Source organism: Orcinus orca, chromosome 11 (genome assembly GCF_937001465.1).
Source record: "Orcinus orca chromosome 11, mOrcOrc1.1, whole genome shotgun sequence".
Classification (NCBI taxonomy): domain Eukaryota; kingdom Metazoa; phylum Chordata; class Mammalia; order Artiodactyla; family Delphinidae; genus Orcinus; species Orcinus orca.
Window position 1 is genome coordinate 102,877,931 of NC_064569.1, and position 26,917 is coordinate 102,904,847.

The 26,917-nt window shown below is 57.0% G+C and overlaps 1 protein-coding gene across 5 annotated transcripts in view; it reads left to right on the forward strand.

The window, feature by feature from the left end:
• The window catches only part of SHANK3 (SH3 and multiple ankyrin repeat domains 3), a 51,793-nt gene that overhangs the window by 1,712 nt on the left and 23,164 nt on the right, over positions 1-26,917 (forward strand). For 4 of the 5 annotated variants that reach the window (XM_049694014.1, XM_049694015.1, XM_049694017.1 and 1 more), the window contains exons 2-17: positions 183-386; positions 1,235-1,306; positions 3,399-3,507; positions 3,583-3,734; positions 3,828-3,995; positions 4,097-4,213; positions 4,602-4,679; positions 5,629-5,695; positions 11,548-11,821; positions 14,754-14,956; positions 16,081-16,194; positions 22,104-22,179; positions 22,373-22,455; positions 22,910-23,034; positions 23,135-23,267; positions 24,197-24,277. In XM_049694014.1, coding sequence (XP_049549971.1) covers positions 183-386; positions 1,235-1,306; positions 3,399-3,507; positions 3,583-3,734; positions 3,828-3,995; positions 4,097-4,213; positions 4,602-4,679; positions 5,629-5,695; positions 11,548-11,821; positions 14,754-14,956; positions 16,081-16,194; positions 22,104-22,179; positions 22,373-22,455; positions 22,910-23,034; positions 23,135-23,267; positions 24,197-24,277 — 2,056 coding nt within the window. Of the gene's footprint in view, positions 1-182; positions 387-1,234; positions 1,307-1,789; positions 2,304-3,398; positions 3,508-3,582; positions 3,735-3,827; positions 3,996-4,096; positions 4,214-4,601; positions 4,680-5,628; positions 5,696-11,547; positions 11,822-14,753; positions 14,957-16,080; positions 16,195-22,103; positions 22,180-22,372; positions 22,456-22,909; positions 23,035-23,134; positions 23,268-24,196; positions 24,278-26,917 lie in introns of those variants that run through there. The other variant, XM_049694018.1, reaches the window with a different exon arrangement.

Sequence of the window (26,917 nt, forward strand, 5' to 3'; positions counted from 1 at the left end):
CGCCGGGACCCTCCCCACCTCCAGGGCGGGGGCGGGGCCTGGGGAAGCACCGCCCTCGGGGCGAGGCCTAGCCGGCGGGGCGCGGAGGCTCGGGGTCCGCGGCCTGGGCGCGCGGGGCCCGGGGACTCAGTACTCAGCGCCGCGCGGGGCCGATCGGCGCTCACGCTCCCGCTCCGCCGCAGAAGTGCCTGCGCCTGGACCCGGCCGCGCCGGTGTGGGCAGCCAAGCAGCGCGTGCTCTGCGCCCTCAACCACAGCCTCCAGGACGCGCTCAACTACGGGCTCTTTCAGCCGCCCTCCCGGGGCCGCGCGGGCAAGTTCCTGGACGAGGAGCGGCTCCTGCAGGAATACCCGCCCAACCTGGACACGCCCCTGCCCTACCTGGAGGTGAGCGGCGGCCGGGGGCGCGGCAGGGGGCGGGCTGAGAGCTCCGAGCTCCGGGACGGGAGCGGCGGAGGGCGCGGCAGCGAGGGGCACGGACGCGGCGAGTTAGTGTGGAAGCGGCGGGCGGGGGGGTTGAGTTGTGTGTCTGGCGCGTGAGGTGTGAGCCGCGTGCCGTGCGTGCGGTCAGCGGCACGTGCGATGGGGTGTGAGCAGGCGTGAGTGCCCGGAGCGCTGTGTGGAGTAAGCCAGCCGTGGTCTGTGTGCATGTCGGTGTCAGCGTCTCCTCCTCCCCGCCCGTGAAGTTGGCCGAAGGGCGACCTAAGCTTCCTCGTTTGCTCACCCGTCCACGGTGTAAAGGCTGCTGAGCGCCCTGTGAGCAAGGGGACCCAGACCCACGGTTTGGAGGTGGGGGTGGCAAGTGCAATGAGCACTGAAGCCAAGAATTACGGTGGCAGAGCTCAGAGCCGGCTTGGCCTCCGTGGTGGCCCCGGCAAGTAGGGACAGTTCTTCCCAGCGACGGCATGTCTCGGAAGGTCAGCCTGGAACCTGGTCTTGGAAGAGGACTGAGGTTTCCAGGGAATCCCGGGGATGGGAATGAGACAGAAAGGGCACTGCAGGCGGACAGCTGGGCGTACATCACGCCTGACCTCTGTGTTGGTGGTGTCCATGGTAGTGTGCATGGCTTCGTGTGGCTGGCCGGCAGGGGTTTTGTGACGGGGGGCGGGGTGGTGGTGGTGGCGAGCAGCGTGGGGCCCTAGCCGCACAGAAGTGGGCAGGACTCGGTTCTGTGCATACTTTCACTCACTCAGCCCAGGCGGATGCCTTTTTCTGCCTTGTCTTTACCTGAGCAGTTTCGATACAAGCGACGAGTTTATGCCCAGAACCTTATTGATGATAAGCAGTTTGCAAAGCTTCACACAAAGGTAAGGAGGCAGCCACAGGGAGTGGACTCCAAGGTCACCTTCTACACCCCCTCTGACCGCCGCCCCCCCATGACCAGTGTTCACCCACCCCAGCCTTAACTGGGTTTTGTGGTGTCAAAAATGTTGTTTAAAAACTCCCTTCTTGAGGCCCTTCCCCTGTTCCCAGAACCCCCCACCCGACCTTGGTCGGGGCTGACCAGTCAGTCCTGCCAGCGTTGGCTCAGTCTGCTTTCTCTTGTCGTTAGGGGCCCAGAGTGGGTGTTGGGGACGGCTAGAGGGCTGGGTGCAGACTCGGGGCACCATGGCTTTGGGGTGGTCGGTCTGGTGATGGGTTCTAGTGAGATCAGACTCTGGCTGACCCCTCTGGTGGGCCCCGGCTAAGGGGTGGAGTGTGATAGGGCACAGTGTCTTTGTGGGGGAGAAGTGAGCAGGCGCCAGATGTGGTTGTTGCGGGGAGCTGGGTAGGGGTGGGGAGAACAGGGAGCCCAGCACTTAGTAGTCATCCAGTGCTGGGCACTTTAGGCATCTCATCAATTTTCTTCTGTGAGGGACTATTATTATCCCATTTCACAGATGAAGATACTGAGTCCCAGGGAAGTTAAGTGACTGACTTACAGCTCTGCATCCAGTGATGCTGGGGCTGAACCCAGATCTCTCTGACTCTGGGGCCCTGCCCCTAGGCATACTTGTGGAGTCTTTACTCCTCGATAATGTTGCTAGGAGGGTCTGACCCCAAGTGCTCTTTGGGGGGCACCTCCCTGTCTTCTCTGAATGTAGGAGGGGCAGGGTGGGTGCCGCGGCCCTTCCCACAGTCAGAGTCCCTGAGCTCCCACCCCAGGCTCCCCTGGGCCAATGGACATTTGCTTGCTGGACACTTCATTGACAGTCTCTGGAGCCTAAGAGAGGGATCTGAACATTCACCCCTGTGGCCCAGTGACCACGCTGTGATCCTGGAGCCTCCGTGCCAGACTTCTCTGCTACCCCGGGGCATGTGGTGGTCAGTAGCCATGACTCTGTGGCTGGGCAGAGACTCCCTCACTGGCCCCGGTGTGACCTATCACCCTGGGTTCCTCCTGTAGTTGCCCCTCTTCCAAAACTGTCCCCAGTGACCCACAGGACACCAGTGACTCCTGACCTTCAGTGAGTCCCACTCGTTTTTAGGATGCGTTTCGATTCCTTACCACAGTCCCGTGTTTCTGCCTGCCTGGGCTCCAGCTGGCCCCCACCATCACACTGCCCCCCTCCCTCCCTGCCGGCTACAGCTGAGGTCTTTCCTGTCAGCCATGAGCATCATTCCTCCTTTCTCATTGCCTGACCCCCCTGGAGGATGCTGCCTCCCATGGGGCTGGCCCTACGGCACCCTGTCTTATTTCTGATGCGCTTCGTTTCTAGAGGGCCCGGGGCCTCTGGCCAGGGCACCTTGCCTTGTGCACGTGGCACTGTAGCACCAGCAGGAGCTCAGTGAGGCTTTGCTGGGTAAATTAGCGCACGACTCGGGGTATGAATGAAAGGCAGTCAAGGTCACGTGACAGGAGGGGGCACCTGGTGATGGGGGAGGGCCCCGGAGTTGGCAGTCTGCCATGGGGTGAGCTTGTGAAGAAAATGGGCTGGATAAGGAACAGGCTACCTTGAGAGTGATGGGGATGTGGGCTGCCCTGGGCTGGCTCCTGCCCACGTGGCCTCGGGCTCTTCCAGGCTGGACAGGTTGGGGCACCAGGAGCCAGGGAGAGAAGCCAGGGCAGGGGCTGAGGTTGGGGTAGGGAACTCACTCAGGGGGCGTGAGCGAGGGCAGCCTGGCCTTGTCGAGGGGCTGGCTGGGCTCAGGCTGACAGCTGTGTTGGGCTTGGGATGCAGGGAAGGACTTGGAGCAGGGCGTGGGTCCAGCTGAGCTGGGATCGGGGCCACAGCGGGAGTGCAGGGCTTAGGGTGACACGAGAGGAGTGACAAGGTCACGATGTAGGCTGATAGGTCAGACTGAGGGTGGGGTGGGGTGGTGCCCCACAGGTAATCTGAGGCTCCCTGGTGGAAGGTGGGTGATGGTCAGATGATGGTGGCCGTGGTGTGGGCTGATCAGGATGGCTGGGTATTCCAGGCGAACCTGAAGAAGTTTATGGAATATGTCCAGCTGCACAACACGGAAAAGGTGGCACGCCTGCTGGACAAGGGGCTGGACCCCAATTTCCACGATCCTGACTCAGGAGGTGAGAAGCAGAGCAGGAAGGGGCATGGCCTTGGAATGGCCAGGACTATGACCTTCATCTATCCCTTGAACCCAGAGTGTCCTCTGAGCCTTGCGGCCCAGCTAGACGACGCCACAGACCTGCTGAAGGTGCTGAGAAACGGCGGTGCTCACCTGGACTTCCGCACCCGCGACGGGCTCACCGCTGTGCACTGTGCCACGCGCCAGCGGAATGCGGCGGCCTTGACGGTCAGTGCGGGCACAGCCCTGGCCTGGAGGGGCGTGCGGCCCAGTAGCGGGAGGAGGCTGGCCTGGCATGAATACTGAGGTTCTCGCTCTCAGACCCTGCTGGACCTGGGCGCTTCCCCCGACTACAAGGACAGCCGCGGCCTGACGCCCTTGTACCACAGCGCCCTGGGTGGGGGAGACGCCCTCTGCTGTGAGCTGCTTCTGCACGACCACGCTCGGCTGGGGACCGCCGACGAGAATGGCTGGCAGGAGGTCCACCAGGTGGGCGGGGAGCACGACGGCGGGGGTGTCCCCGGCTCTGTCTCTGGGGTTTGGGGCTTGGGCTCTGTCCAGGGGCCCAGCAGCACCTCTTTCCTCCCCAGGCCTGCCGCTTCGGGCACGTGCAGCACCTGGAGCACCTGCTGTTCTACGGAGCCAACATGGGGGCTCAGAACGCCTCGGGGAACACAGCCCTGCACATCTGTGCCCTCTACAACCAGGTGTGCCTGCGCCTGTGCACACGTGTGTGTACACACAGGTGATGCTGTGCAGTGACTACCTGTGTGTGCACGTCTGACCCTGTGTGTCGCGCCACAAGTGCGTGTTCTGCGTTCTGCAGTGAGCTGTGGCCTTGTAGACCTACGTGTGTATATCATTTCCCTGCACACACGTGTCGTGTCATGTGTGTGTGTTCTGCACAACCAGGTGTGAATTGTGTGCACCTGGGCCCTCTGGGCCAGGTGGGACCTGCACGTGTACACCTGACCTGCTTGTCCCTGTGCTACAAATGTGTGCGCTGAACATGTAGGCGTGGGTACGTGTGCCCTGCACTCCGGTGTGCGCGTGTGCTGTCGCCCAGTTGCAACCCCTACTCCGACCCTCCCACAGGAGAGCTGTGCCCGCGTCCTGCTTTTCCGTGGAGCCAATAAGGATGTCCGCAATTATAACAGCCAGACAGCCTTCCAGGTACACCAGTGTCTATAGGAGCATGAGGCTGCCCCAGAGCGTGTTTGTCTGTTTGTATGTGGCTTGGTCTCTCTAGACCTTGCTTTTTTTCCCTGTAGAGTAATAAGGGAGCTCTGACTCCAGGATCGCCCCAGGGTGGGACGGAGGAAGGGGGTGAGCCAGTGCAGTGCCCAGCTCGTGGTGGGGGTGTTCGTTGAGGGTGGCTCCCTTGGTCCCCCTTCCAGGAAGAGGAGAAGAGGGCTAGAGGGCCCTGGGGCCAAGGGAGAACAGTTGTGGGCCTGATCTACCAGAGACAGGTGGGGTGCAGAGGCCGAACCAGGGGCGAGAGGGGTGGTCCCAGATCCCGACTGAACTCAGGTCATGTTTCTGGGCCTTTTCTCTGGCCAGGTTTGGTTCTTAGCACCAGGATGACCCGAAGGATGGGTCTCTGTGTGGCCTGGAGTTTGTGGGGGGAGTCGGGGACCACGTCATGGGGACTTTGGACACGGAGGGAGCTGGGACCCCACTCTCAGTGGGAGCAAGGGCCTTCATAGGAGACGTGGGAAGAGCAGGTGTGGCCACTGATTGTCTAGTCAAGGGGGCAGAGGCAGCAGTGGAGGGCTTTCTGGATGACGAGATGCAGGGGTGGGGGCACGGAGCAGAGAGGGTGACAGGAGTAAGGTAGTGGTGGGCCATGGCTGAGACAGAAAAGATGGTGTGTGGAGGGGCCCTTAAGAGAACAGGCAGAGTGGCCAGCACGTCCCAGCTTTAGCTCCGAGAGTCTCATGTCCCAGGAGACCCCTCGGTCCCATGCAGACTGGGGTGGTGAGTTTAGGCAGGGGACAGCGTCCGAACCTGGGGTCCCCAGCTGAGGAAGACCCCACACAGGGGTCCGAGAAGGCGCCGCCGCGGCCCAGGGGAGGCGCGTTTGGGGCTGCTGAGCCTCCCTCCTGCCCCTCCCCTCCCGCAGGTGGCCATCATAGCAGGGAACTTTGAGCTTGCGGAGGTCATCAAGACTCACAAAGATTCGGATGTTGGTGAGTTCTGCCCACCCAGGTCCCTGCTGAATGTGCATTTGTGGGGGTCGTCGGGGCCCGGCAGTGCAAGGGTCAGTGGGGGTGTTACAAGGAAGCCCCCATACCCTGAGCCTTTTCCTCCAGTTCTTCCAGTACAACTGGGAGTGGTCCATTAGTGGCCCCTGCAGGTATGGGGAATGTGCTGAGGGAAGGGCCTGTGTAGGGTGGACAAAGGGTCAGGGTCAAGGTCATGGTTAGGTGAGGGCTGTGGATTGGGGTTAGAGTCAGGTCAGGGTCAAGGGCATGGTAATAATGGATAGGGCTGTGGGTTGGCGCCAGTGCTGGGTTTAGAGATCAACTTAGGTTGAAAGCAGGGTTGAAGTTAGGGTCAAGATTTGTTTTCCTGTTAGGTCGTGTGAAGGGCCAGCAGGGGACACGTGGCAGTGGACCCTCAGTGTTTCACTTCATCCTGGCACATAAAGCAGTTCAAGTGGCCCGTAGCAAGCCTCGACACATGTATGCACGCGCAAAGAAGTCAAAACCCAGTGGCGGGGATGCCCGTGGGAGAGGGTGGCAGCGGTCTCGGGGCGAGGGGCTCTGAGCCTTCGGCAGCCAGTGCTTCAGGGGGAGCCCCGCACGTGCCCCAGAAGGAGAACCAGGGGGTGCCCTGTAGTCTGAACCTCAGGGCAGGAGGGCTCACATCGGGCCTGGGTCAGGGGGCACCCACTCCCCTGTCAGCCCTCCAAATCCTGCCGCCCCTCCCTGTGTGGGGTGGCTGGGGGGTGGGCTTCTCTTCCTGGAAAGTATATTTTCTGGCCAGGGGCTGCCCCTTCCAGCCCCCTAGCCATAGAGGGACTTCCTGCTCAGCTCCCTCTGTCCTTGGTGGACAAGGCTTTTCTGCCCACGGCTCTCTTTGGAACACAGACTCCCAGGCTCCCCTTTCTGCTGGGACTGCGATATCCCCATTTTTTTTTTTTTTTTTTTTTTTTTTTTCGGTACGCGGGCCTCTCGCTGTTGTGGCCTCTCCGGTTGCGGAGCACAGGCTCTGGATGCGCAGGCTCAGTGGCCATGGCTCATGGGCCCAGCCGCTCCGCGGCCTGTGGGATCTTCCCGGACTGGGGCACGAACCCATGTCCCCTGCATCGCAGGCGGACTCTCAACCACTGCGCCACCAGGGAAGCCTGATATCCCCATTTTTATCAAATTTAAAGTGACAGTGGACAGCAGAGGGCTAGAGCTGGTCTCAGGTTTTGAGTCCTTGTTGGTTCTAATGTGAGGTTATGGTCAGGCAGGGGTTAAGACGAAGGCCAAGTTCATGTTAAGAAGTCTTCCGATATAGTCTTCCCAGAACAGTCCTCCCCACAGTGAGGCTTGGTTAGGAGCCCCTTGTTCCCCAAGCAGGGTCAGCGGACTGTGACAGCGGGTAGGCTGCAGAATCAGTAGGCGTGTGTCGAGCACGTAACTGAGCTGATGAAGTGGTGTAGGCTTGGGGCCCAGGTTCTGCTTGGGAGAGAACTGTGATGAAGTTTGAGGTTTGAATTAGGGGTGAGAGACAGAGCAAGGGCTCCAGTTAGGGTCTGGTTGGGGCTGCTGCGTGTTTGGAGGTGTTTGTTAGCCTGGGAGAAGCCTGGTTTGTGGATGTGGGTTCCCTCTTCTGCTTGTGATGTCACCTTGGGAAAGCTTCTTGGGACCTCTGTGCCTCAGTTCCCTTCAGTAAAATATGGTTATTTGCAACCCCTTCCCCCTCTGACCTCATGTGGGATTCGATTCCGTGGGTCTGGACTCTGGCAGGTGGCCTTGAGGGTGGGGGCCAGGCCACGGTCCAGGCTGAGAGTCAGGCAGGCCTCAGCTGCCCCTCTTCTTTGAACAGACATGCCAGGGCTCCTGGGGTCACCATTATCTTTCTGTCTGCCTGATCCAGAGTGAGCTCACCCGGCTGGGGTTAGGCATTTGTCGCTGAGCTGAGAGGTCCATATCAGTTAGTCCCATTGTGGGCATCAGCTCTGCCGGCCATGTACCCTTACCTGCTCAGGTGTCACACATACACTCAGAAGATGCAGCCAGGTGTTCATGAGTATTTATGATAAACCCTGTTATTTTAATTCACTGTTTTAACAACCCCCCAATGAGTGATTGTTGTTAGTCCATTCTTACAGAGGAGGAAACTGAGGCACAGAAGGGTTAATGGCAAAGCCTGTCTTTAGTCCTGAGCAATCCAGGGATCCATCCTTGTTACCCCACTCCCTCTGCGCACACTCCCTCCATGAGTCAGTTGTCACGTCCCATCCCAGCTTGGGGACCCGGGTGGGACCTGCACACAGAGGAGGAGCGGCAGGGAGGCTTTGCCCAGTCATCCTTCCTTTTCCTCAGGCACGAAGCCCACCTGGAGGGATCTGGTAGGCTGAGACCTGTCACCCTTCCCGGGACAGGTCACCTGGAAGCCTCTTGGCAGCCTCACCTTCCCCCTCTAGACTGACCAGCTGGAAGCAGGGATCCTACCTGGGAGCAGCCACCTCTGCTTCCTCACCTGTTGCCTTGGGCTACCTCTGGGTCCACAGGCTCTCCTACCCTCTCTTGTGTGTACACTTTCAAGTACACTTCTCTCTGACTTGCTCTCCCAGAGTGCTTTTGAAGAGTGCCCTAGGGAGGTGCTTCTCACTTAGCAATGTACATTTGAGTCACCCAGGGATCTAGTTAAATGTAGATTCTGACTCAGAGGGTCTGGGTGGAGCCTGGGATTCTGCATTTCTAAAAGCTGGAGGTGAGGCCCAAGGCCCACACTTTGCATAACAGGAGTCTAGAATAGGGCTTGGCAAACAATGCCCCCAGGCCAAATCCAGCCCACCGTCAAAATCAGATTCATGTAACATAAAATTAATTATTTTAAATGGAATAATTCAGTGGTATTTAGTACATTCACAACCAACTGTATTGAATTCCAAAACATTTTCATCCTCCCAAATGGAAACAACATATATATTAAGCAACTATTCCACATTCCCCTCTCCCTCAACCCCTGTCAACTATTAACATACTTTCTGTCTGTAGAGATTTACCTATTCTGGATATTTCATTTAAGTGGAATGACCCTTAGTATTTGGCTTCCTTGTTTTCAAGCTTTATCCATATTGTAGGATGTATCACTACTTCATTCCTTTTTATGGCTGAATAATATTCCATTGTTTGTATATGTGACATTTTGTTTATCCATTCATCCTTTGATGGACACTTGGGCTGTTTCCACCCTTTGGCTATTGTGAATATTGCTGCTACGAAGATGTGTGAAATGTATTTGCTTGAAAACCTGTTTTCAATTATTTTGGGTGTACACTTAGGAGTGGAATTGCTGGGTCATATGATAATTCTATATTTAATTTTTCGAGGAACTACCAAATTGTTTTTCGCCATTTTACATTCCCCCAGCAATGCATGAGGGTTCCAAATTCTTCAAATCCTCACCACCACTTGTTATTACCTTTAAAAGAATATTTTTTATTAAAAAAATTTTTTTATTATAGCCATTCTAGTCTAAGTGAAGTGGTATCTCATTGTGGTTTTGATTTGCATTTCCCTAATGGTTGTTGATGCATCTTTTCATGTGCTTGTTGGCTGTTTGTACATCTTTTTTGGAGAAATGTCAGGAGAAATGTTGCTCATTTTTATTTATTTTTAAAAATATTTATTTATTTATTTCGGCTTTGCCGGGTCTTAGTTGCAGTATGCGGGATCTTTTAGGTGCGGCATGAGGGCTTCTTAGTTGCGGCATGCATGTGGGACCTAGTTCCCCTACCGGGGATAGAACCTGGGCCCCCTGCATTGGGAGCACAGAGTCTTACCCACTGAACCACCAGGGAAGTCCCTTTGCTCATTTTAAAATTGCTCATAGAATAAGTTAGGAAGTGTTCCTACCTCTTCCATTTTTTGGGAAGAATTTGAGAAGGATTTTGCTAATTCTTCTTTAAATGTTTGGTGGAATTCATTAGCGATGCCATTTCATGCTGGATTTTCCTTTGTTGGGAGGTTTGTGATTACTGATCCAATCTCCTTGCTTTTTATGGATCTGTTTAGATTTTCTATTTCTTCTTGAGTCAGTTTTGGTAATTTATGTTTTTCTAGAATTTGTCCATCTAGTTTATCTACTTTGTTGACATACAATTATTCATTGTATTCTCTTATATTTCTTTTTACTTGTATAAGGTTGGCAGTAATACCCCAATTTTCATTTCTGATTTCAGTTATTTGTGTCCCCCTTCTCTTTTTTTTCTTAGTCAGTCTAGCTAAAGTTTTGTCAATTTTGTTGATATTTTCAAAGAAACAACTTTTGGTGTCATTGATTCTCTCTGTATTTCTATTCTCTATTTTGTTTATCTCAAGTAAGTTTTATTATTTCCTTCCTCTGCTAGCTTTGGGTTTGGTTTGCTTCTCTTTTTCTAGTTCCTTAAATAGGTTATTGATTTGAGACCTTTATCCCTTTTTAATGTAGGTGCTTACAGCTATAAATTTACCTTTTAGTACTGCTTTTACTGCATCCTGTAAGTTTTGGTATGTTGTATTTTTGTTTTTCTTTTCTCAAAGTGTTTTCAATTTTCCTTATGATTTCTGTTTTGACACATTGTTTAAGAGTGTTGTTTAATTTTTCACATATTTGGGAATTTTCCAGGTTTTTTTCCTGTTCTTAATTTCTAGCTTCATTCCATTGTCATTGCAGAAGATACTTTGTATGATTTCAGTCTTTTTAAATTTATTGACACTTTTTTGGTGACCTCATTAATGATCTATCTCGGAGAATGTTCCATGTGCACTTGAGAATAATGTGTATTCTGCTCTTGTTCTGTGGAGTGTCATATATATATACATATATATATATATATATATATATATATATATATTTGTTAGGTCTAATTGGTTCAAGTCTTCTATGTCCTTATTGATCTTGTCTTTAGATGTTCTATTCATTATTGAAGGTGGGGTGTTAAAGTCTTAAATATTATTGTAGAACTGTCTATTTCTCCAACGATATCAGTGTTTGTTTCATATATTTTGATGCTTTGTTGTATATGTATTAATAATTGTTAATCTATTTGATGAATTGACACTTTTATCAATATATAATGTCCTCTGTCTCTTGTAACACTTTTTATCTTTTAAGTCTATTTTGTCCGATATTAATGTAGCTACTTAGCTCTCTTTTGGTTACTATTTACATGAAATTATCTTCCATTATCCTTTTATTTTAAGCCTACTTGTGTCTCTGGATCTAAAGTGATTCTTTTGTAAATAGTACATAGTTGGATCATGTTTTTAAACTCATCATCTGCTATTTAAATAAAGTTTTATTAGAACTCAGCCACACCCATCTGCTTATACATCATTTGAGGCTGTTTTCATGCCGCAGAGGCCGTGCTGAGTCCTTACAACAGAGACTGTATGGCTTGCAAAGCCTGAAATGGTTACTATCTGATTCATTACAGATGTTTGCCAACCCCCGGTCTAGAACATCTTTTACAGTTTCTCTGGTTATGGTCAACTGCAAACAGTTCTATACAGTGGTAGTCTGGTGAGATTTGTCACATGTGGCCGGTTTTGTCTCTCTGGAAGCCTGTGAAAAAGGCAGTTCCAAGACCTCATTTGGCTGAGAGGAAGGGCAGGCTTTTACCCCTGAAGGTAGAGGTAGAGGCAGTTTGGTATGTGTCCCTCCTGGCATCATAGTTTCAGTCATGGGGTGACCAGCTGTCCTGGTTTGCCGGGACTGAGGCAGTTCCTGGGACATAGGATTCTACTTTTAAAATCTGGAAATACCAGGCAAACCAGGACAAGTTGGTCACCCTTTCTGGCTGCCCAGAGTCTCACCTGTCCCCCCTACCCCCTCCCAGTACCATTCAGGGAAACCCCCAGCTATGCGAAGCGGCGGCGGCTGGCTGGCCCTAGCGGCCTTGCCTCTCCTCGGCCCCTGCAGCGCTCAGCCAGCGACATCAACCTGAAGGGTGAGGGGCAGCCAGCAGCTTCTCCTGGACCTTCACTGCGAAGCCTCCCCCACCAGCTGCTGCTCCAGCGGCTGCAGGAGGAGAAAGACCGGGACCGGGATGGTGACCAGCAGAGTGACGGCAGTGGCCCCGCAGCAGGCAGGGGCAGCCAGAGTAAGATCAGGTATGTGGGGGCCGGGACCTGAGCCTGGAGGAGCCAGCATTAGCGGGGCAGGGAGGGGCCTGTTTGTGCCTGGCACCTCTGCAGTGATGAGCTGAGGCTTTGGGTCGGCGGGGGGGTCTCTTTGGATGGGAAAGGGAAGAAGGTGAGGTCCTGTGGCCTGGGGCAGGCGCCCCCATGCTGATCTCTGGCTGGAGCTGGACTTGTCCCGAAGGCAGTGGGCAGCTGAGGGAGAATGTTGTGGGGAGAGGGTCTGGTCAGACCTGTGGTTTAGAAAGGTTCCTGCAGTGCCAGGGAGGAGGATGAGGGCTGGGATGAGGCAGGGCTGGGTGACGTGTGGCAAGAGGTCAGGGACTGGAGCTTCCTTTCCATGAGGGCTCAAAATCTATGGGTGGACCCTAGCCCTGTTCCCAAGGGGGGAGTCTTCATCCCAACACTCCGTCTTGGTGTTTCCCCAGCCCCTCTGGCCCTGTATAACCACAGGACCCCATGGCTCTTCTCTTTATCCCTCACCATGAGTGCTGGGACCCTGAGAACCAAGGACGTCTGAAGGACTTGGCATTCCTAGAACTTAGAACAAAAAGCCTGGGCGGGAGCCTCACCAGACTCTGTGGGCTGGAGCCCCACTGAGCTGAGCAGTGGGGAGTAGAAGGTAGAAACTGGCTCTGCAGACAGATGGATGGGCTCCAGTGCAGTCCTTGCATCTGCCTCCCGTGTGGCCTTGTGCGGATTAGCCAACCACTCTGTGCCTGCCTTTCTCATCAGTAAGGTAGGCTAATCCTACCCAAAGATTTCCTTTGGGAAGCCTTCTGGAGCCTGGGCAGTGAGGGCTCCCTACTGGGACCCCCCTGGCCCACAGCAGTGGCCTGCTGCTGCTGATTAAGGCCTCTCTCCTCCCTGCACCTTGAGGGCAGGAGCTGTCTGTCTCATTTCCCACAGTTGCTCCAGAGCCAGTCACATAGAAGGTGCTCGGCTGACATGTTGACTGAAAGAGTTACATAAATACCACTTTGTTTTCACAATGACAGCTGGGCTCAGCAGCGTAGTGTTGACCGTGTATGAGGCTGTGCTGTATTTTACAGATGAGGGTCCTAACTCTCAGGTGGGGTAAATGACTTGCCCAAAGTCACAGAGCTGGGAAGCAGCTTAACTTGTCCCCAGGTAGACCTGATTCCCAAACTTCCTAAGCCTGAGCGTTCAGCAGAGGGGTGCAGCAGGAGCTTATAAAAGCCATTTCTTCCTCTGCTGTCGTCCCTGCTCATATAGCCTCGACCTGTGATGTCCCTACCCAGACTGCAAGGCTACCTGTCCTGCCCCAAATCATCTCAGTTCTCCCCCAAAACTTTTGCATGGCCCAGTGGCTAAAAGAACAAACTTTGGGGTGTTTCAGTTTTGCAGATGGGCTGCTCCTGAGCTGGAGCTGTGTGGAAGCCCTGCTTTCATGCAGTTTTCGTATATTCGGTCATTCTTTTAGCAAACACAAGCTAAGACCTGCTCTGTGGGGAGAACAGAATTATTGTAGCTTTCTTTCCAGCAAACATTTAGTAGGTGCCTAGAGTGCCAGATGTGGTGGGGGGCTAAGGACGAAGCAGCAGCTGGGGGGGAGCGATCCAGGTAATTTTTATTGGAGGTAAGGGAGTCCCCCAGTGAGTGGCCAGGAGGGGGCTGAGGAAGTTTGGTGCACCCTGGAGGGAGAGGGCCTCAGGGGGAGAGATCACGTTTGGTGGAAGGAGGGAAGGTAGACGGCTGAGTTTGAGCTGCTGTTGTGGGGTGGTGGGTAGAGGTGGCCGAGGTGGCAGTTTCCCCCTGGCTCCCCCTGTTGGCAAAGCCTGGCATGAAATGTAGTCGCAGAGTCCCCACCACCATCACAGAGCCGGACAGAGAAAGGTGCATTCGGAGCTGAGAGACAGTAACTTAACAGTTGGCCGGAGGAGGAGCATTAGGATAGCTGAGGTGTTGGGGACAGCCTTATGAGCGGCCGCGGGAGGGAAAAGAAGGTACCCAGCCTTGTTACTGAAGTGTAGCTAATTCTCGTCCCAGAGAGCCTGGCTATCGGCGGAGAACGTGGACCTGGTCGGCCTAGGTGCCAGGGAGCCAGTGCAGGCCGTTGAGCAGGGCAGAGGCGTAGGGCTGAGGCCTCAGGCTCGGTGCCCAGATCGGGGGAGTGGTCCGGGCAAGGCGGTCAGCCTGGAGAGGGCATGAACATCCGAGGCAGATGTCCAGGAGAAGACCCAGGTCGGGAGGGGGATTCTGGCGCCCAGCACACGCAGCGGTCAGGGTGTGAGGAGGCCAAGGCCCGAGCTGGAGGGTGCGGGCGCGGACCCGCTGGGGGAGCCCCTCCTGGCGGCGAGGCGGACCTTCACGGAGGCGCTTCCCTCCTGTCCGAAGCCTCCAGTCCCTCCCCAGCTCCCACCCAGCCGGTCCCGCCTCCCCCGTCCCCGCGCTCCTCCGTCGGACTGACCCCTCCCCCACCTTCCCCTCTGGGCACCGTAGTCCCCCTCGGCCCCTCGGCCTCTCCCGCGTCGGGGCCGCGGCGACCGGGCCGCAGGGGGGAGAGGAGGGAGCCCGGCCCGCCGCCCGCAGAGGGAGGAGCCGGGCCGCGGAGGAGGCGGGGCGCGCGGAGCGGCCGTGGCATGGAGCGAGCCCGGCGCGCCCGGGAGCGCAGCCCCGCGGCCCCGGAGCCCTGAGCGGGCGCGGCTCGTGCGCTGGCGGGAGCGGGCCGGGCGCGGCGGCGCGGCCCATGGAGCGGCCCCGGGCCGGGCCCCCGGCGGGCGGGCGGGCGGCCGCGGCGGGCGGCGGGCGGCGGGCGCTGCGGCGGCGGCTGCGGTGAGGCCGGCGGCGGGGCCGGGCCGCGCGCCATGGAGGCCCCGGGCGCCGGCTTCGCGTGCCCGCTGCCCCCCGGCATCGCGTCCGTCACCTACGTGTTCGTCTACAGCCCGAGCGGTCCCGGCGGCCCCGGCGGCCCCGGTCCCGTGCCCGGCCCTGGCCCGGCGCCCCCCGCGGCCCCCGCGCCGCCGCCCCGGGGCCCGAAGCGGAAACTTTACAGCGCTGTCCCCGGCCGCAAGTTCATCGCCGTGAAGGCGCACAGCCCGCAGGGCGAGGGCGAGATCCCGCTGCACCGCGGCGAGGCCGTGAAGGGTGAGGGGGCTCGGGGGGCGCGGTCGCGGGGGGGCGCGGCGCGGGGCCTCCTGGGGTTCGCGGGCGCCACTCTGGGGTGCCCGGCCCGGCTTCCCGGCGACCGTGGAGGGGCTGATGCCATTTTGGGTGTCTGTTATTAGGGGTGTCCCTGGGAACTCTGAGTCGCCGTGGTCATTATGGGTTGCATCTGCCACTGGGGATTCCTTGTGTCGCTGTGAAGGGCTCTGTCAGGGAGGGGTGTCTGTCTTTATGGGGTTCCTGTCGTGGGTCCCTCTCCATCCTCTGTCATTTTGGGTTTTCCGTGTCACAACAGAAGCTCCTCTCGTCATGGGGGTGTTTCTGTGTCATGCTCGGGGCTGGTGGTGGTGGGGTTCTCTGTGTTCGTAGGACCTTATCTTATTACAGAGCTTCCTTGAATTATGGGGTTCCTGTGTCACTTCTGGGACTTTTTTCATTGGAAACGCTTGTGATATGTGGGAATTCTCTGCCATTCTGGGGGTATCTGTGACAGTTAATGTGGGTGTCTGTGATGAGGGGGTCCTGTGCCATGACAAGCTCCTTGCATTACAAGGGTCTCTGTCATCACTGGGGTCCTCACCTCATGAGCGCTCTCTGCCCGTGGAGCCTAAGAAAGACACAGTTGCGAGGGTCAGCTCTCCATGGCCCATCATGTGGCCTAATCCCCTGGCCGCAGCACAATGACCCTGAGCTCTTGGCCGTGACCCCTGGGGTGGGCGACAGAGCAAGGTTGGTTGGGGGTTGGTTGAAGAGGTGGGAGGAGAGGGGTCAGCTGGGAGGGCAGGAGTAGGATTGTGGCCCCTGCCTCTGCCTCCTGTCCCCCCCTCGAGTGTGTCCATCTGTGCGTCTCTCTGTCCCCCACATGCCCATCCTGTGCTGTGCCCATCTGTTCTTTTCTGTCTTCTGTGTGGATCCCAAAATTTTCCCAGGGAAAAAGACAGGAGGATGAAGGAAGGGACGGGAAGGGAAGGAGAGACGTGAAGGGTGGGTGGGCAGAGCCTGAGCCCGAGGAGGTGGAGGTGGGGCTGGTGGTGCTGGTGGGAGAGGTGTGGCCCTCCGGCCGCCCTCCTCCGCCCTGACAGCCCGTCTGGCTTCTGTCCCTCCAGTGCTCAGCATTGGGGAGGGCGGTTTTTGGGAGGGGACCGTGAAAGGCCGCACAGGCTGGTTCCCGGCTGACTGCGTGGAGGAGGTGCAGATGAGACAGTATGACACGCGGCACGGTGAGTGACCCCTACGTCCCCTGGGTGGCCCCTGAGGGTGCCGCCCCTTCCAGCTTCCCGTTGGTCTTGCTTGGAGGCAGATCCTCATTGTATACACAGAGAAAAGACTAGAACAAACTCAAACACACGTTCGAAGTAGGTGCAAACTCGTGTACATGACAGACACGGCACGCGTTCACCCCATACTTACTTACCAACACACACGTGTGCATCTGGATCCTGGACAGCTGTGGAGACACGTGTGACGTGCGCGCCCATGGGACGCACACGTATGAACGTGCACCAGTCTGTGATCCCACATGTGGCTCTCAGTGACCACAACCCTTCCCAGACACGGTTCTCACAGAAATGCTGGGTGCTTGGAGTGTGTGATTGCCGTGTGGCTGGCAGACAAGTAAAGAGGTCAGTATGAGAAAAGAGGCATCTTTCCAAAGTGGACAGATTGTCCAAGTGGGCAGTGCCGGGAGGCCTGGGCCAGCCAAAAGGAAATGAGGCCAGTTGGGCCCAGAGGGGCTGTCATGGGTGCCCTGGGGCCAGGATGGTCTGAGGGCAGCAGGTGGGGGATGGCTGCATCCTTAGCCTGCAGGAAGGACGTGAGGGCAAAGGCCGTGGCTCCTGGGGCTGGTGAGCAGCCTCGGTCCAACCCTGCTCACCACCTGAACCTCCAGGAAGGACCCCTCTGGGAGTTGGGATCTGAGGTGGTCCTGCCGGTGGAAAGGAGCGGGGTCCTTTCAAGACCCCAGCCAGGGCTGACTGCGCACCCAGGAGGCCCCTCGACCCGCAGGTATTATTTCTGGCCCCGAGAGCTGGTGGGACAAGGGAGCCCCCTCCCGAATGGTGGCTAGGTGGTGGTCACTAGTGGTGTGTCTGGACCCAGGGTGCATTCCTCTGTCTTTCTGCACATGAAGGGCTCAGAGCCAGGGTTGCTGTGCTCCCTTATCCTGGGTTGCGGGTTTCCCCAGGGGAGCCCACCCCTGTGTGGCCTGGACCCCTGCCCTGGGTGGAGCGTGGCAGAGCCCAGGGAAGCAGGAGTGTGGCCGCTGACCCACTCCTGAGCAGGAGCCTTTATTATAAATTATTTATTTATTTTTATTGGAGTATAATTGCTTCACAGTGGAGCCTTTACTCTCATACCTGGCTGTTCACACCGCCTCACCCTGACGGCTCTCCTTGCGGCTGGGAGCCTGGGAGGGACACGACATCCTGTATTCTGCCCATCGTGGGCAGGTGGGGTGGTATGTTGAGGTGGGGAGTGGTTTCGGAAGTTTGGGCTCTGGTGCCAACTGGACAGGAGAGGGGAGGGGAAGGAGGGGCCTCGAGACCTGCGTAGGGAGTGGGTCCTGTGCGCCCCTATAGGGTGGGCAATAAAGGTTCTGGTCTGAGAACTCTGTGGGTCCAGGGGCAGTTGGAGCTGAATCTGAGGCTGGGGAGGAAGGAAGGGAGGTCTGGACTGGAGTTGGAATTTGAGAACAGCCCATGTTTGTTAGGTGTTTGACGTGCGCTGGACCCTGTGTTGGGAGCTGGGGTCACAGGGGCTGGCTCTCTGCCTAGCGAGGGGCAGGCGGGCACACTGCATGGCTGTGACAGGCGTGAGCACAGGGGCCTCCCTGGGTCGGTCTGAAGGAGTCCGGGGGCCTTTAAAGCAGAGGTGTTGTTTGAGCTAAGCCTTGAAGGATCGCTAGGACCATCTAGGTGGTCAGCATGGTGGGGGTGGGGGCAGAGCCTGTTGGCCAGGGCACGGCCTGTTGGCCAGGGCACGGCATGGCCTTCTAGACCTACACGTGCTGGCACCCCGTGTGCTCCAAGCAGTGTCAGGATGCCTGGCTGGGTTTTAAGCTCTCTTACATCTAAGAGTTCACTGACTCGTCCCGGCGTGCCTGGGAGGTGGGGACAGTTGTTGTTAGTTCATCTCTAGGAGGGTTCTGTCCCGCAGCCCAAGGAGCAGTCTTGTTTGCAGTGTAGGCAGTGGGCTGCAGGGTCTGTGCTGTAGCTGCCACGCTTCATGGGCTCTGGCTGAGCGAACCTGTGTGTTGAGGGGCGGGTGGCAGGGCTGGAGTGGGGAGTGTGAGGGCTGGTCCCGCGTCCTGGGACCAGGGGCTAAAGTTTGTGGCGGTGTCGCAGGAGGAGTCTGGGGGGCGCTGTCCTGATCGTGCTGGTCATTTAGGATTAGGGTGATGGCCCAGGCAGGGCAAAGCAGGGAGACGGAGACGGGATGGGCAGGGCTGGACTGGAGTCATAGAGAAGGGAGACGACACAGAGCAACCTGTTGAAGGAGCTATAGGCCTCCGGGCAGTGGTGGGGCTCCTAGACAGGGGTGGCTCTGGGATTTGTCATCTGAAAGTGTCAGAAGGTACCTGGGTAGATAGGAGCGTTTCATGGACGGGCAGGGAGACAGGCCTGCGGGGGCTGCCTGCTGGGAGGGGGTGGGAATAACCTCTGTCCTTACCTGCAGGCCCGGCCGCCAGCTGCTCTGGGCAGAGTCTCTGATCTGGGACCCAGGGGCTGAGTACTGCCAGAGGCGAGAGGGCAGCCCAGGAACAGGAACCTGCTTCCAACAGGCCCAGATCCAAAGAAAGATCTGTTTCTGAGACTGGAGCAGGGACAGAGAAGGGACTTAGAGGCCAAGGAGGGGATACTGCCAACACGTGTGGGCCAGGCCGATGCCCTGGGTCAGCAGAGAGCAAGGCTCCCACGGCACCCATCTGGGTGAAAGCAGCAGTTGCAAGCAGGGAGAGTTGAGCTGTGAGGGGAGGGAGTAGGGAGGCGGCCCTGGGCATCCGGGAGGCTGGCATAGAACACCAAAGCTATGGCTCTGGCTGGCATCCTCCCTCCTCCTCCTTTCTTTCCAGTACTGGGGGTGGGGGGGGCATGCTGTGTGTTTTCATTTGCGTTATGTAATAATTTGTGTTTGGTCGATAAATATAAAAATAGGAGTCCAGTGATCTGCAGAGGGTCATTTTTGGGGGAGGAGTCCTTCTGCAGGCAGGCACTGTGAACGTTTCCGAAGTTGGGTCAGCGTGGAGAAGGGTGTGGTAGAGGTGAGGAGAGGCCTGGCCTGCTCTGGCTTTGGGGACGGCAGGGTGGTGGGTGCAGGTGTGCTGCAGAGGGAGGAGAGGGTGTGAGCACTGGGGACGGTGCCAGTGAGATCAGACTATAGGCCATCAGAACCTAGGGGGCCCCTCCAAGGTGAACCTAGGGGGCCCCTCCAAGGTGAACCTAGGGGGCCCCTCCAAGGTGAATTTTCCTGCTTTATAAGGAGAGGGCCAAAAGGGACTGTCGAACATACTGAGAATCACACAAGTTAGTGGCAGGGTTCTGAAATCCAGATCAATACTTTTCCTGATACCTGTGTCTTCTGATGTTAACAGGAGCTCTTCTTTCCATCCAGCCACTGCTCCATCTACTCTTTTTTTAAAATTTTTAAATTTTTGGCTGCGTTGCGCCTTCGTTGCTGCACGCAGGCTTCCTCTAGTCGCGGCGAGCAGGGGCTACTCTTTGTTGAGGTGCACGGGCTTCTCGTTGCGGTGGCTTCTCTTGTTGCGGAGCGTGGGCTCTAGGCACGTGGGCTTCAGTAGTTGCAGCATGTGAGCTCAGTAGTTGCGGCGCATGGGCTCTAGGGCACGCAGGCTTCAGTAGTGTGGCTCGCGGGCTCAGTAGTTGTGGCTCATGGGCCCTAGAGCACAGGCTCAGTAGTTATGGCGCACAGGCTTAGTTGCTCTGCAGCATGTGGGATCTTCCTGGGCCAGGGATCGAACCTGTGTCCCCTGCGTTGGCAGGTGGATTCTTAACCACTGCTCCACCAGGGAAGTCCCTCCGTCTACTATTTTTTTTTAAATTAATTAATTAATTAATTAAGTTTTGGCTGTGCTGGGTCTTTGTTGCTGCGCGCGGGCTTTCTCTAGTTGCGGCGAGCGGGGACTACTCTTCGTTGCAGTGTGCGGGCTTCTCATCGCGGTGGCTTCTCTTGTTGTGGAGCACGGGCTCTAGGCTTCAGTAGCTGTGGCTCGCGGGCTCTAGAGCTCAGGCTCAGTAGTTGTGGCGCATGGGCTTAGTTGCTTCGCGGCATGTGGGATCTTCCCAGACCAGGGATCGAACCCGTGTCCCCTGCATTGGCACGCGGATTCTTAACCACTGTGCCACCAGGGAAGTCCCCTCTGTCTACTCTTACATCCATCTATGCTTTCACTCACCCACCCATCCTGTCATCCATCAAGCCACCTAGCAGACCCAGTCCACCCATCCCCTCCTTCCATCCATCCCCCCACCTCCCTACCCTGCTCTCTTTCCCTCCATCCACTTATATATACATTTACCTTTTGATCCATCCTTCTGTCTACCTCTTGTTCCATCCATCCTTCCATCCATCCACCCCCCCGCCCCAGCCAGTTGTCCACCTGTCTGTCCTTCCAGTTGGCATTTGGAACGCCTGTTGTGTGCCAGGTGCTGTGCTTGGTGCTAGGATCACAGAAACAACTGCGACATGGTCCTTACCCTCAGGAGCTTACAGTTAGTGGAGACAGTCGTCAGAATCATAGGTCCCCTCTCGGGCCTCCTTTCCTGCTCTCTCTCCTGCTCCCTCCGCCCCAGCTGCCCAGGCTGTTCACTGTCCCAGAAACCCTTTACCCACACGGAGGGCTGCTCCCTTACGTCCTCGTGCCTTTGTTCACCTCTCCCTTCCTGGGGAGGCCTTCACGTGACCACCTAGAATTGCAGCGCCCCAAACGGCTTCCTTTTTTCTTACTGCTTACCAGCGTTCCACACGTTCTGTGTGTACCTGTTTCTCGTCTCCTCTCTCTCTTCATCTGTACAGTTTAGCCTGTAAACTCCGCAGGGTAGGGGGGCTTCGTTCTGTTCTCTGCTCCATTCTTGGAGCCTGGTACGTAGTAGGAGCTCAGTACGTACTTGTTGAATGAATAAATTGATCTTGAGGAATGCTAAGCTGGTAGAGAAGGGGGGAGGAGCTTAGGGGTGAAATTACAGGTGGTGGTGGAGCTGGAGACAGAGGTGCTGGGGGCTGGGGGCCAGGAGTGGGTGCGAGGGTACCAGAGAATCCAGTGTACGTGTACAGGCAGCTGGAGAAGTAAGCCTGGAGCAAGGAGGGTCGTGACTGGAGGTACGGACTGGAACCTGCAGGCTTGCAGGACATCAGCGAGGCCGAGGGTGGGGCAGCTCTGCAGTGGCTGTGAGGGACTCTGAGATCAAGAGTACAGACGGGGATAAAGCTCTGTGGGATGCAGTGACAGCAGGATAGGGGGACCTAGCCCCCCATACATGGAGGTGGCGTCTGGAGCAAAGGACCCCATGGGGGTGAGCGTCTCTGTGGTGAGGGGTACGTTGAAGACACAGGGCCACCTCAGTGCCAGTTCACAGGGGTATGTAGCGTGACACTTGCGCATGACTGGGGGTCATGCACACACAGACATGCACACGTATGAGCACAGCACCTGCACATGACTGCAGGTCACAGAGACACGCCTGTATGAACACAGCACTTACACGTGACTCCAGGCCACACGTGTGCGTGCGCAACCTTCTCTGCCCTTAGTTTGGGGGCTTGCTGACTCTCTCTGTGCTTGCCCTGGCCCTGTCCGGTCTGCTGTGTGCAGCCACTCAGGAGAAAGATGAGCCACAGCTCCTGCCCCCGTCTGGACCCTGACCCCTAGAGGCAAGAGTTCCTGCATGGTCCCCTCAGCCTTCTCACCTAGGACCGCTGGGCCCAGGACCCCAGGATTTGGACCCCCCCACTTCCATGTGGGCACTACCATGCCAGGGGCATGTGCGTGAGCGTGCGTGCATGCGTGTGCGTGTGTGTGTGCGCGCGCGTGCGGCTGGTGACGGGCGTGGTTCAGGGGGCGGTTCACGCCACGTGGAGGATGAGACCCTCTGTCAGCTCCTGAACCTCCCCTCAGAAACCCGGGAGGACCGGACGAAGCGACTTTTCCGCCACTACACGGTGGGCTCCTATGACAGCCTCTCTGCACACAGGTACAGGTGGGGCAGGTGGGCAGGCGGGCGAGGGTGGGCACGCGTGCGATGGAGCGTCAGATGTGGAGGGAGGCCTCCCGGGTGAGTCCAAGGACAGCTCCCAGGGTGGGCTGTGTCCGTGCCCGTGGGATCCTGTCTGGGGCACGTGCCTTCCCGGCAGGGTTCTCCTCACCTTTCTGTTTTCCTCTGTCAGCGATTATGTCATTGACGACAAGGTGGCTGTCCTGCAGAAACGGGACCACGAAGGCTTTGGTTTTGTGCTCCGGGGGGCCAAAGGTAACGGAGCGGGGTACCCGGCTGGCAAGGGCTGTGCACCACTCGGGGTGTCTTCTGTGTCCTGCCTCTGCTCCTCTCCTCTGCTCTCCTCCTGCCGCGCCCCTGCCCCCCTTTCTTCTCCCCCACCCGCTTCCTCTCCCTGCTGTGACTCTGTATTCTTGGTTTGGGATGTTGGTAGGAGGCAGCGGGTCCTTTCCCTCATTGGTTCCCAGGATCTCTGCTGTGCGTGTCTAATGGAGCGGGGGCCTTTCTGGTGGGGTGAGTGGCGGGGGCGGGGGGGGGTCTCTCAGAGGGGTGTGTCCTGGATTCCCGGGCTGGCTCTTCTCGCGCTGGGCAGCCCCCGCCTGCCGCCCCCCGGCCCAGGTCGTTCGTGGGAGGTTGCTGTGTGGCAGCCACCTCCACCTGGACCCTGCTGGCAGGACGCCGTCCTTATTGCCCTCTTCCCGTCCCACAGCAGAGACCCCCATCGAGGAGTTCACGCCCACGCCGGCCTTCCCAGCGCTTCAGTATCTCGAGTCGGTGGACGTGGAGGGCGTGGCCTGGAGGGCCGGGCTGCGCACGGGGGACTTCCTAATCGAGGTGAGGCTCGTCCTTCCCTGTGTGGCCCTGTGGGGTGCTGGCCTCTGTCCGAGCCCGAGGAGGACTCACCTGGATGGCCCCCGGGCCCTGACTGTCCCAGGTGAATGGAGTGAACGTGGTGAAGGTCGGGCACAAGCAGGTGGTGGCTCTGATCCGCCAGGGCGGGAACCGCCTCGTCATGAAGGTGGTGTCAGTGACAAGGAAGCCTGAAGAAGATGGGGCTCGGCGCAGAGGTGAGGGCTCGGGCTTTGGACCTCTGTGCCCAGTCTCCCTGCTCTGTCCCCTGACCTTAGACCTTTGACCCCAGGCCCATGCTCCTCTCATCACCCCCGGCCCCAGACTGCTGACTGCTGACGTCAGAGGCCTGAACCTAGGCGAACGCCCACGTGCGCCGCCTGGGTGCCAATCCCCGATGTTAGACAGCCAACCCTCTCCCGGCCTCTGACCCCAGGTTGCCCTCCTAAGATCCCTGCCCCCTCCTTCCCGGCGCCCCCCAGCCCCTGGCATGGAAGAGCCCTCCTTCCCGACGCTGCCAGCAGCTGCCTGGAGGCCGGGGTTGCCATAGCAACTGTGAGGTTGACGCTGCCGCTGCCGCTTATTGTCGGAGGGAAGGGGGAGGCGGCACCTGAGGGAAGAGGAAAAGCGTCTTCTCCCCGCGCCAACGTCGCGGCACAGCCTGGGCCCAGGAGGCTTTGCTGGCCGGGTCTAGCCCAGCCCAGGCCCTGGCTTGGCTGACCACACCCTGGTCCCCCGAGGGGCAGCGGCCTCCAGGCCTGGTGGGGGGGGCGGGCGCTGGAGCAGCAGGAGCCCGGCCTGCCGGGAGACCCCTCCCAGCCCCCACCCCATGACTCTGCCCTCGAAGCCTTCCACGTGGGCCCTCGGGCTGAGGCTGGCCAGCACTGTGACCCCCCTGGGGCCCTCGACCACCGCCTGAGGCCCCGGCTGCCCTGGCCCAGCCCGGCCTTCAGCACCCCCTGAGCTCCCAGCGCCATGAAGAAGTTTGCATCCAGCCGCAGCCTGAACAAGATCCTGGCGCAGTGTGACTCGTCCTCGCGGGAGTACGAGGAGATCCAAGCGGTGGAGCGCAGGTGGCACCTGCACCTGGCCACGCCGCGCTGCCTGCTGCTGGACAGGAGGTCCAAGGCCTCCCTCTTCTTTGCAGCCCCGCCGCCCCCTAAGAGGGCCCCCAGTACCACGCTGACCCTGCGCTCCAAGTCCATGACGGCGGAGCTCGAGGAGCTTGGTGAGTGGCAGGGCAGGCGGTGGGCAGATAGCCCAGGGCGGGGGCCCAGGTCAGGGGAGCTGGGCCAAAGCCAGGCAGAGACAGAGGGGAGGGAGGACCGAGAGGTGGATGTATGGACAGGTTAGAGGTAAATGGGTGGGTGCTGAAGTGGTGGGGGAATTGGGTGTCTGTGGGCTGAAAAGGGAGCTGACGTGTGGATGGATCGAGGGCTGAGGGGCAGGGTGACAGGGCTGGGGATAGACAGTGGGACCACCATGTCTGGCGGTGGGGAATCAGGCCCTGGCTCACCAGTGTGTTTGCATGCGTGTGCGCATGCAGCCCCTGGTCCTCCACACCTCCAGTATGACTTTACGTCTTCATTTCATCCAAGTGAGAAAAGGGGACCTGACCTTTGCTCCCGGCTCTACCAGGCACTAGCTGTGTGGTCTTCGCATTTCCTGTACCCTCTCAGCACCCGTTCACACATCAGTTAAGCAGGGCTCAGTAGAGTGAGCTGCCGACCTCACGGGGCCGTTGTGAACATTGCTGGTATGGTGATGGGACAGGTCCTCGTAAGTTGCAGGAGGCAAACAAGAGTGTGTTGAGGCTTTGATGGGTATGTGGAGGGCACGATTCCAGGGTGACCACCAGCAGCCTCATCGTGGGTGTGTCTCGATATATGTGACCGTTAATAGCCTCATCATTGGCATGTTCAGATATACATGACCGTGTCCTGACATACGTGACAGTTAATAATGGTTATGCCCTGACTTACACGACCATGAACATCTTTATCGTGGCATGTCCCAATGCACATGACTGTTAACGTGCTCGATCCTTCTATAACCTGAACCCAATTCGAGTCCCAGACTTTGCTCTCGTTCCAGCCATAGAAGGACCCCTGACTCTGGTCGTGTGCTGAGCTCTAACCCAGTCGTGGGCACAGGAAGGGCCCTGATCCTGGTTCTAGACTGAGCCCCAACCCTGGCTTCAGGCTTGGTTCTGCCCCAGCCATAGAAGGAACCCTTACCTGTCCCCTAAAATTATTTCTGACCTCCCTCATGGACTGATCCCTGACCCTAGACCTTTGCTGAGCCCTTCCCTTCCAAGCAGGTACTCTTTTTTTTTTTTTTTTTTTTTTTTTGTGGTACGCGGGCCTCTCACTGCTGTGGCCTCTCCCGTTGCGGAGCACAGGCTCCGGACGCGCAGGCTCAGCGGCCATGGCTCACGGGCCCAGCCGCTCCGCGGCATGTGGGATCTTCCCAGACCGGGGCACGAACCCGTGTCCCCTGCATCGGCAGGCGGACTCTCAACCACTGCGCCACCAGGGAAGCCCTGAGCAGGTACTCTTGACTGCAGTTTAGTTTGGTGTGGAGAACAGCCACCAAGATAGATTAGGCTGATGTGGTCAGGACCTTCTTCCCCATAAATATTCTGAATAAAGTAAAACTCTAAAAATACACAGCCATCTCAAAACAAAAGAAGAGGAATTTCCCAGTTCTCGAAAATGAAGAGAGAAATCAGAGCCAAGGGAGTGAGAGGAAGCAGATGCTCCCATAGTCCATGAGGGCTTGGGACCGATACAGATCCTACGGGCAGGGCACTGGGGCTCTGATACCCCCACAAAGCCAAGAGATGGGGGAAAGTAGAGCCAAGCCCAGGACTTGGAATTAGCATCAGAAGAACTGGGAACCGTAGAATGCTATGAAAGAGACAAAACAAGGTGTTTAAAGCCAAAGTTTGAGAGAAATAACAGAACTCATAATGAAAGAACAACACAGTGGGGGGGGAAAAATAAGGATAAGCAGATTTTAAAAGGATTCCTAAAGAAATGTTATTGAAACAAAAATAGAGCCCCTGAGATTTTAAAAATCCGTGCCTGGGAAACAATATGGTAGACCCACCTGAAGGAAGAAACTATGAATTAAAAGATAATCTGAGGAAACTACCCGAAGTTCAGCACAGAAAGATAAGGAGATGCAAAATATCAAAGAGTAGACAAAAAATATGGAGGACAGCTGAGAAAAATCCCAGCCTAAATAGAGTCCCAGAGGGAAAGAGTTAAAAGATTGGGGAAGAGGCAATATTTGAAGAGTAAATGGCTAAGACTTTTCTAAAATTGAACGAGGACATGAGACTCCAGTTTGCAGGAGTGTAAGTCTGAAGCAATGAAGTAAAAACAAAGCTACCCCTAGACCTGTCATAGTAAAATTTCACAACACCATAGACGAAAAGAAAAACCTGAATTGCCAGAGAATGATGACTTAGAAAGGAACAGGGGTCAGACTGACAGCGGAGGTCTGATCAGCAGATGCTAGAAGACAGCGGAACGGTAACTTCAAAGTCTTGGGTCAGAATGCCTTTGCACCTGGAATTCTATGCCTAGTAACCTCGCTCATTCAAGAGTAAGGCAGAGAAGCTCCGGGCCCCGGGGTCACAAGGGTGCAAGGCTAGTCATGGGGAGCTGACCCACTGCACTGATTGAAGATCCAAACTGGTCAATAAACCAATACCAGTAGGCAGCTGGGTCTGGCTAGACCCCACACCAGGCTCTGGTGGGTGGTTCCTGGGAGTCTCTTGCCAGAGGCTGTCGCGTGGCCACGTTCAGCTGCACGTTCAGAAAGGGGTGCTTGGGCAGCCTGAGGTCTGTCATCCAGGGAC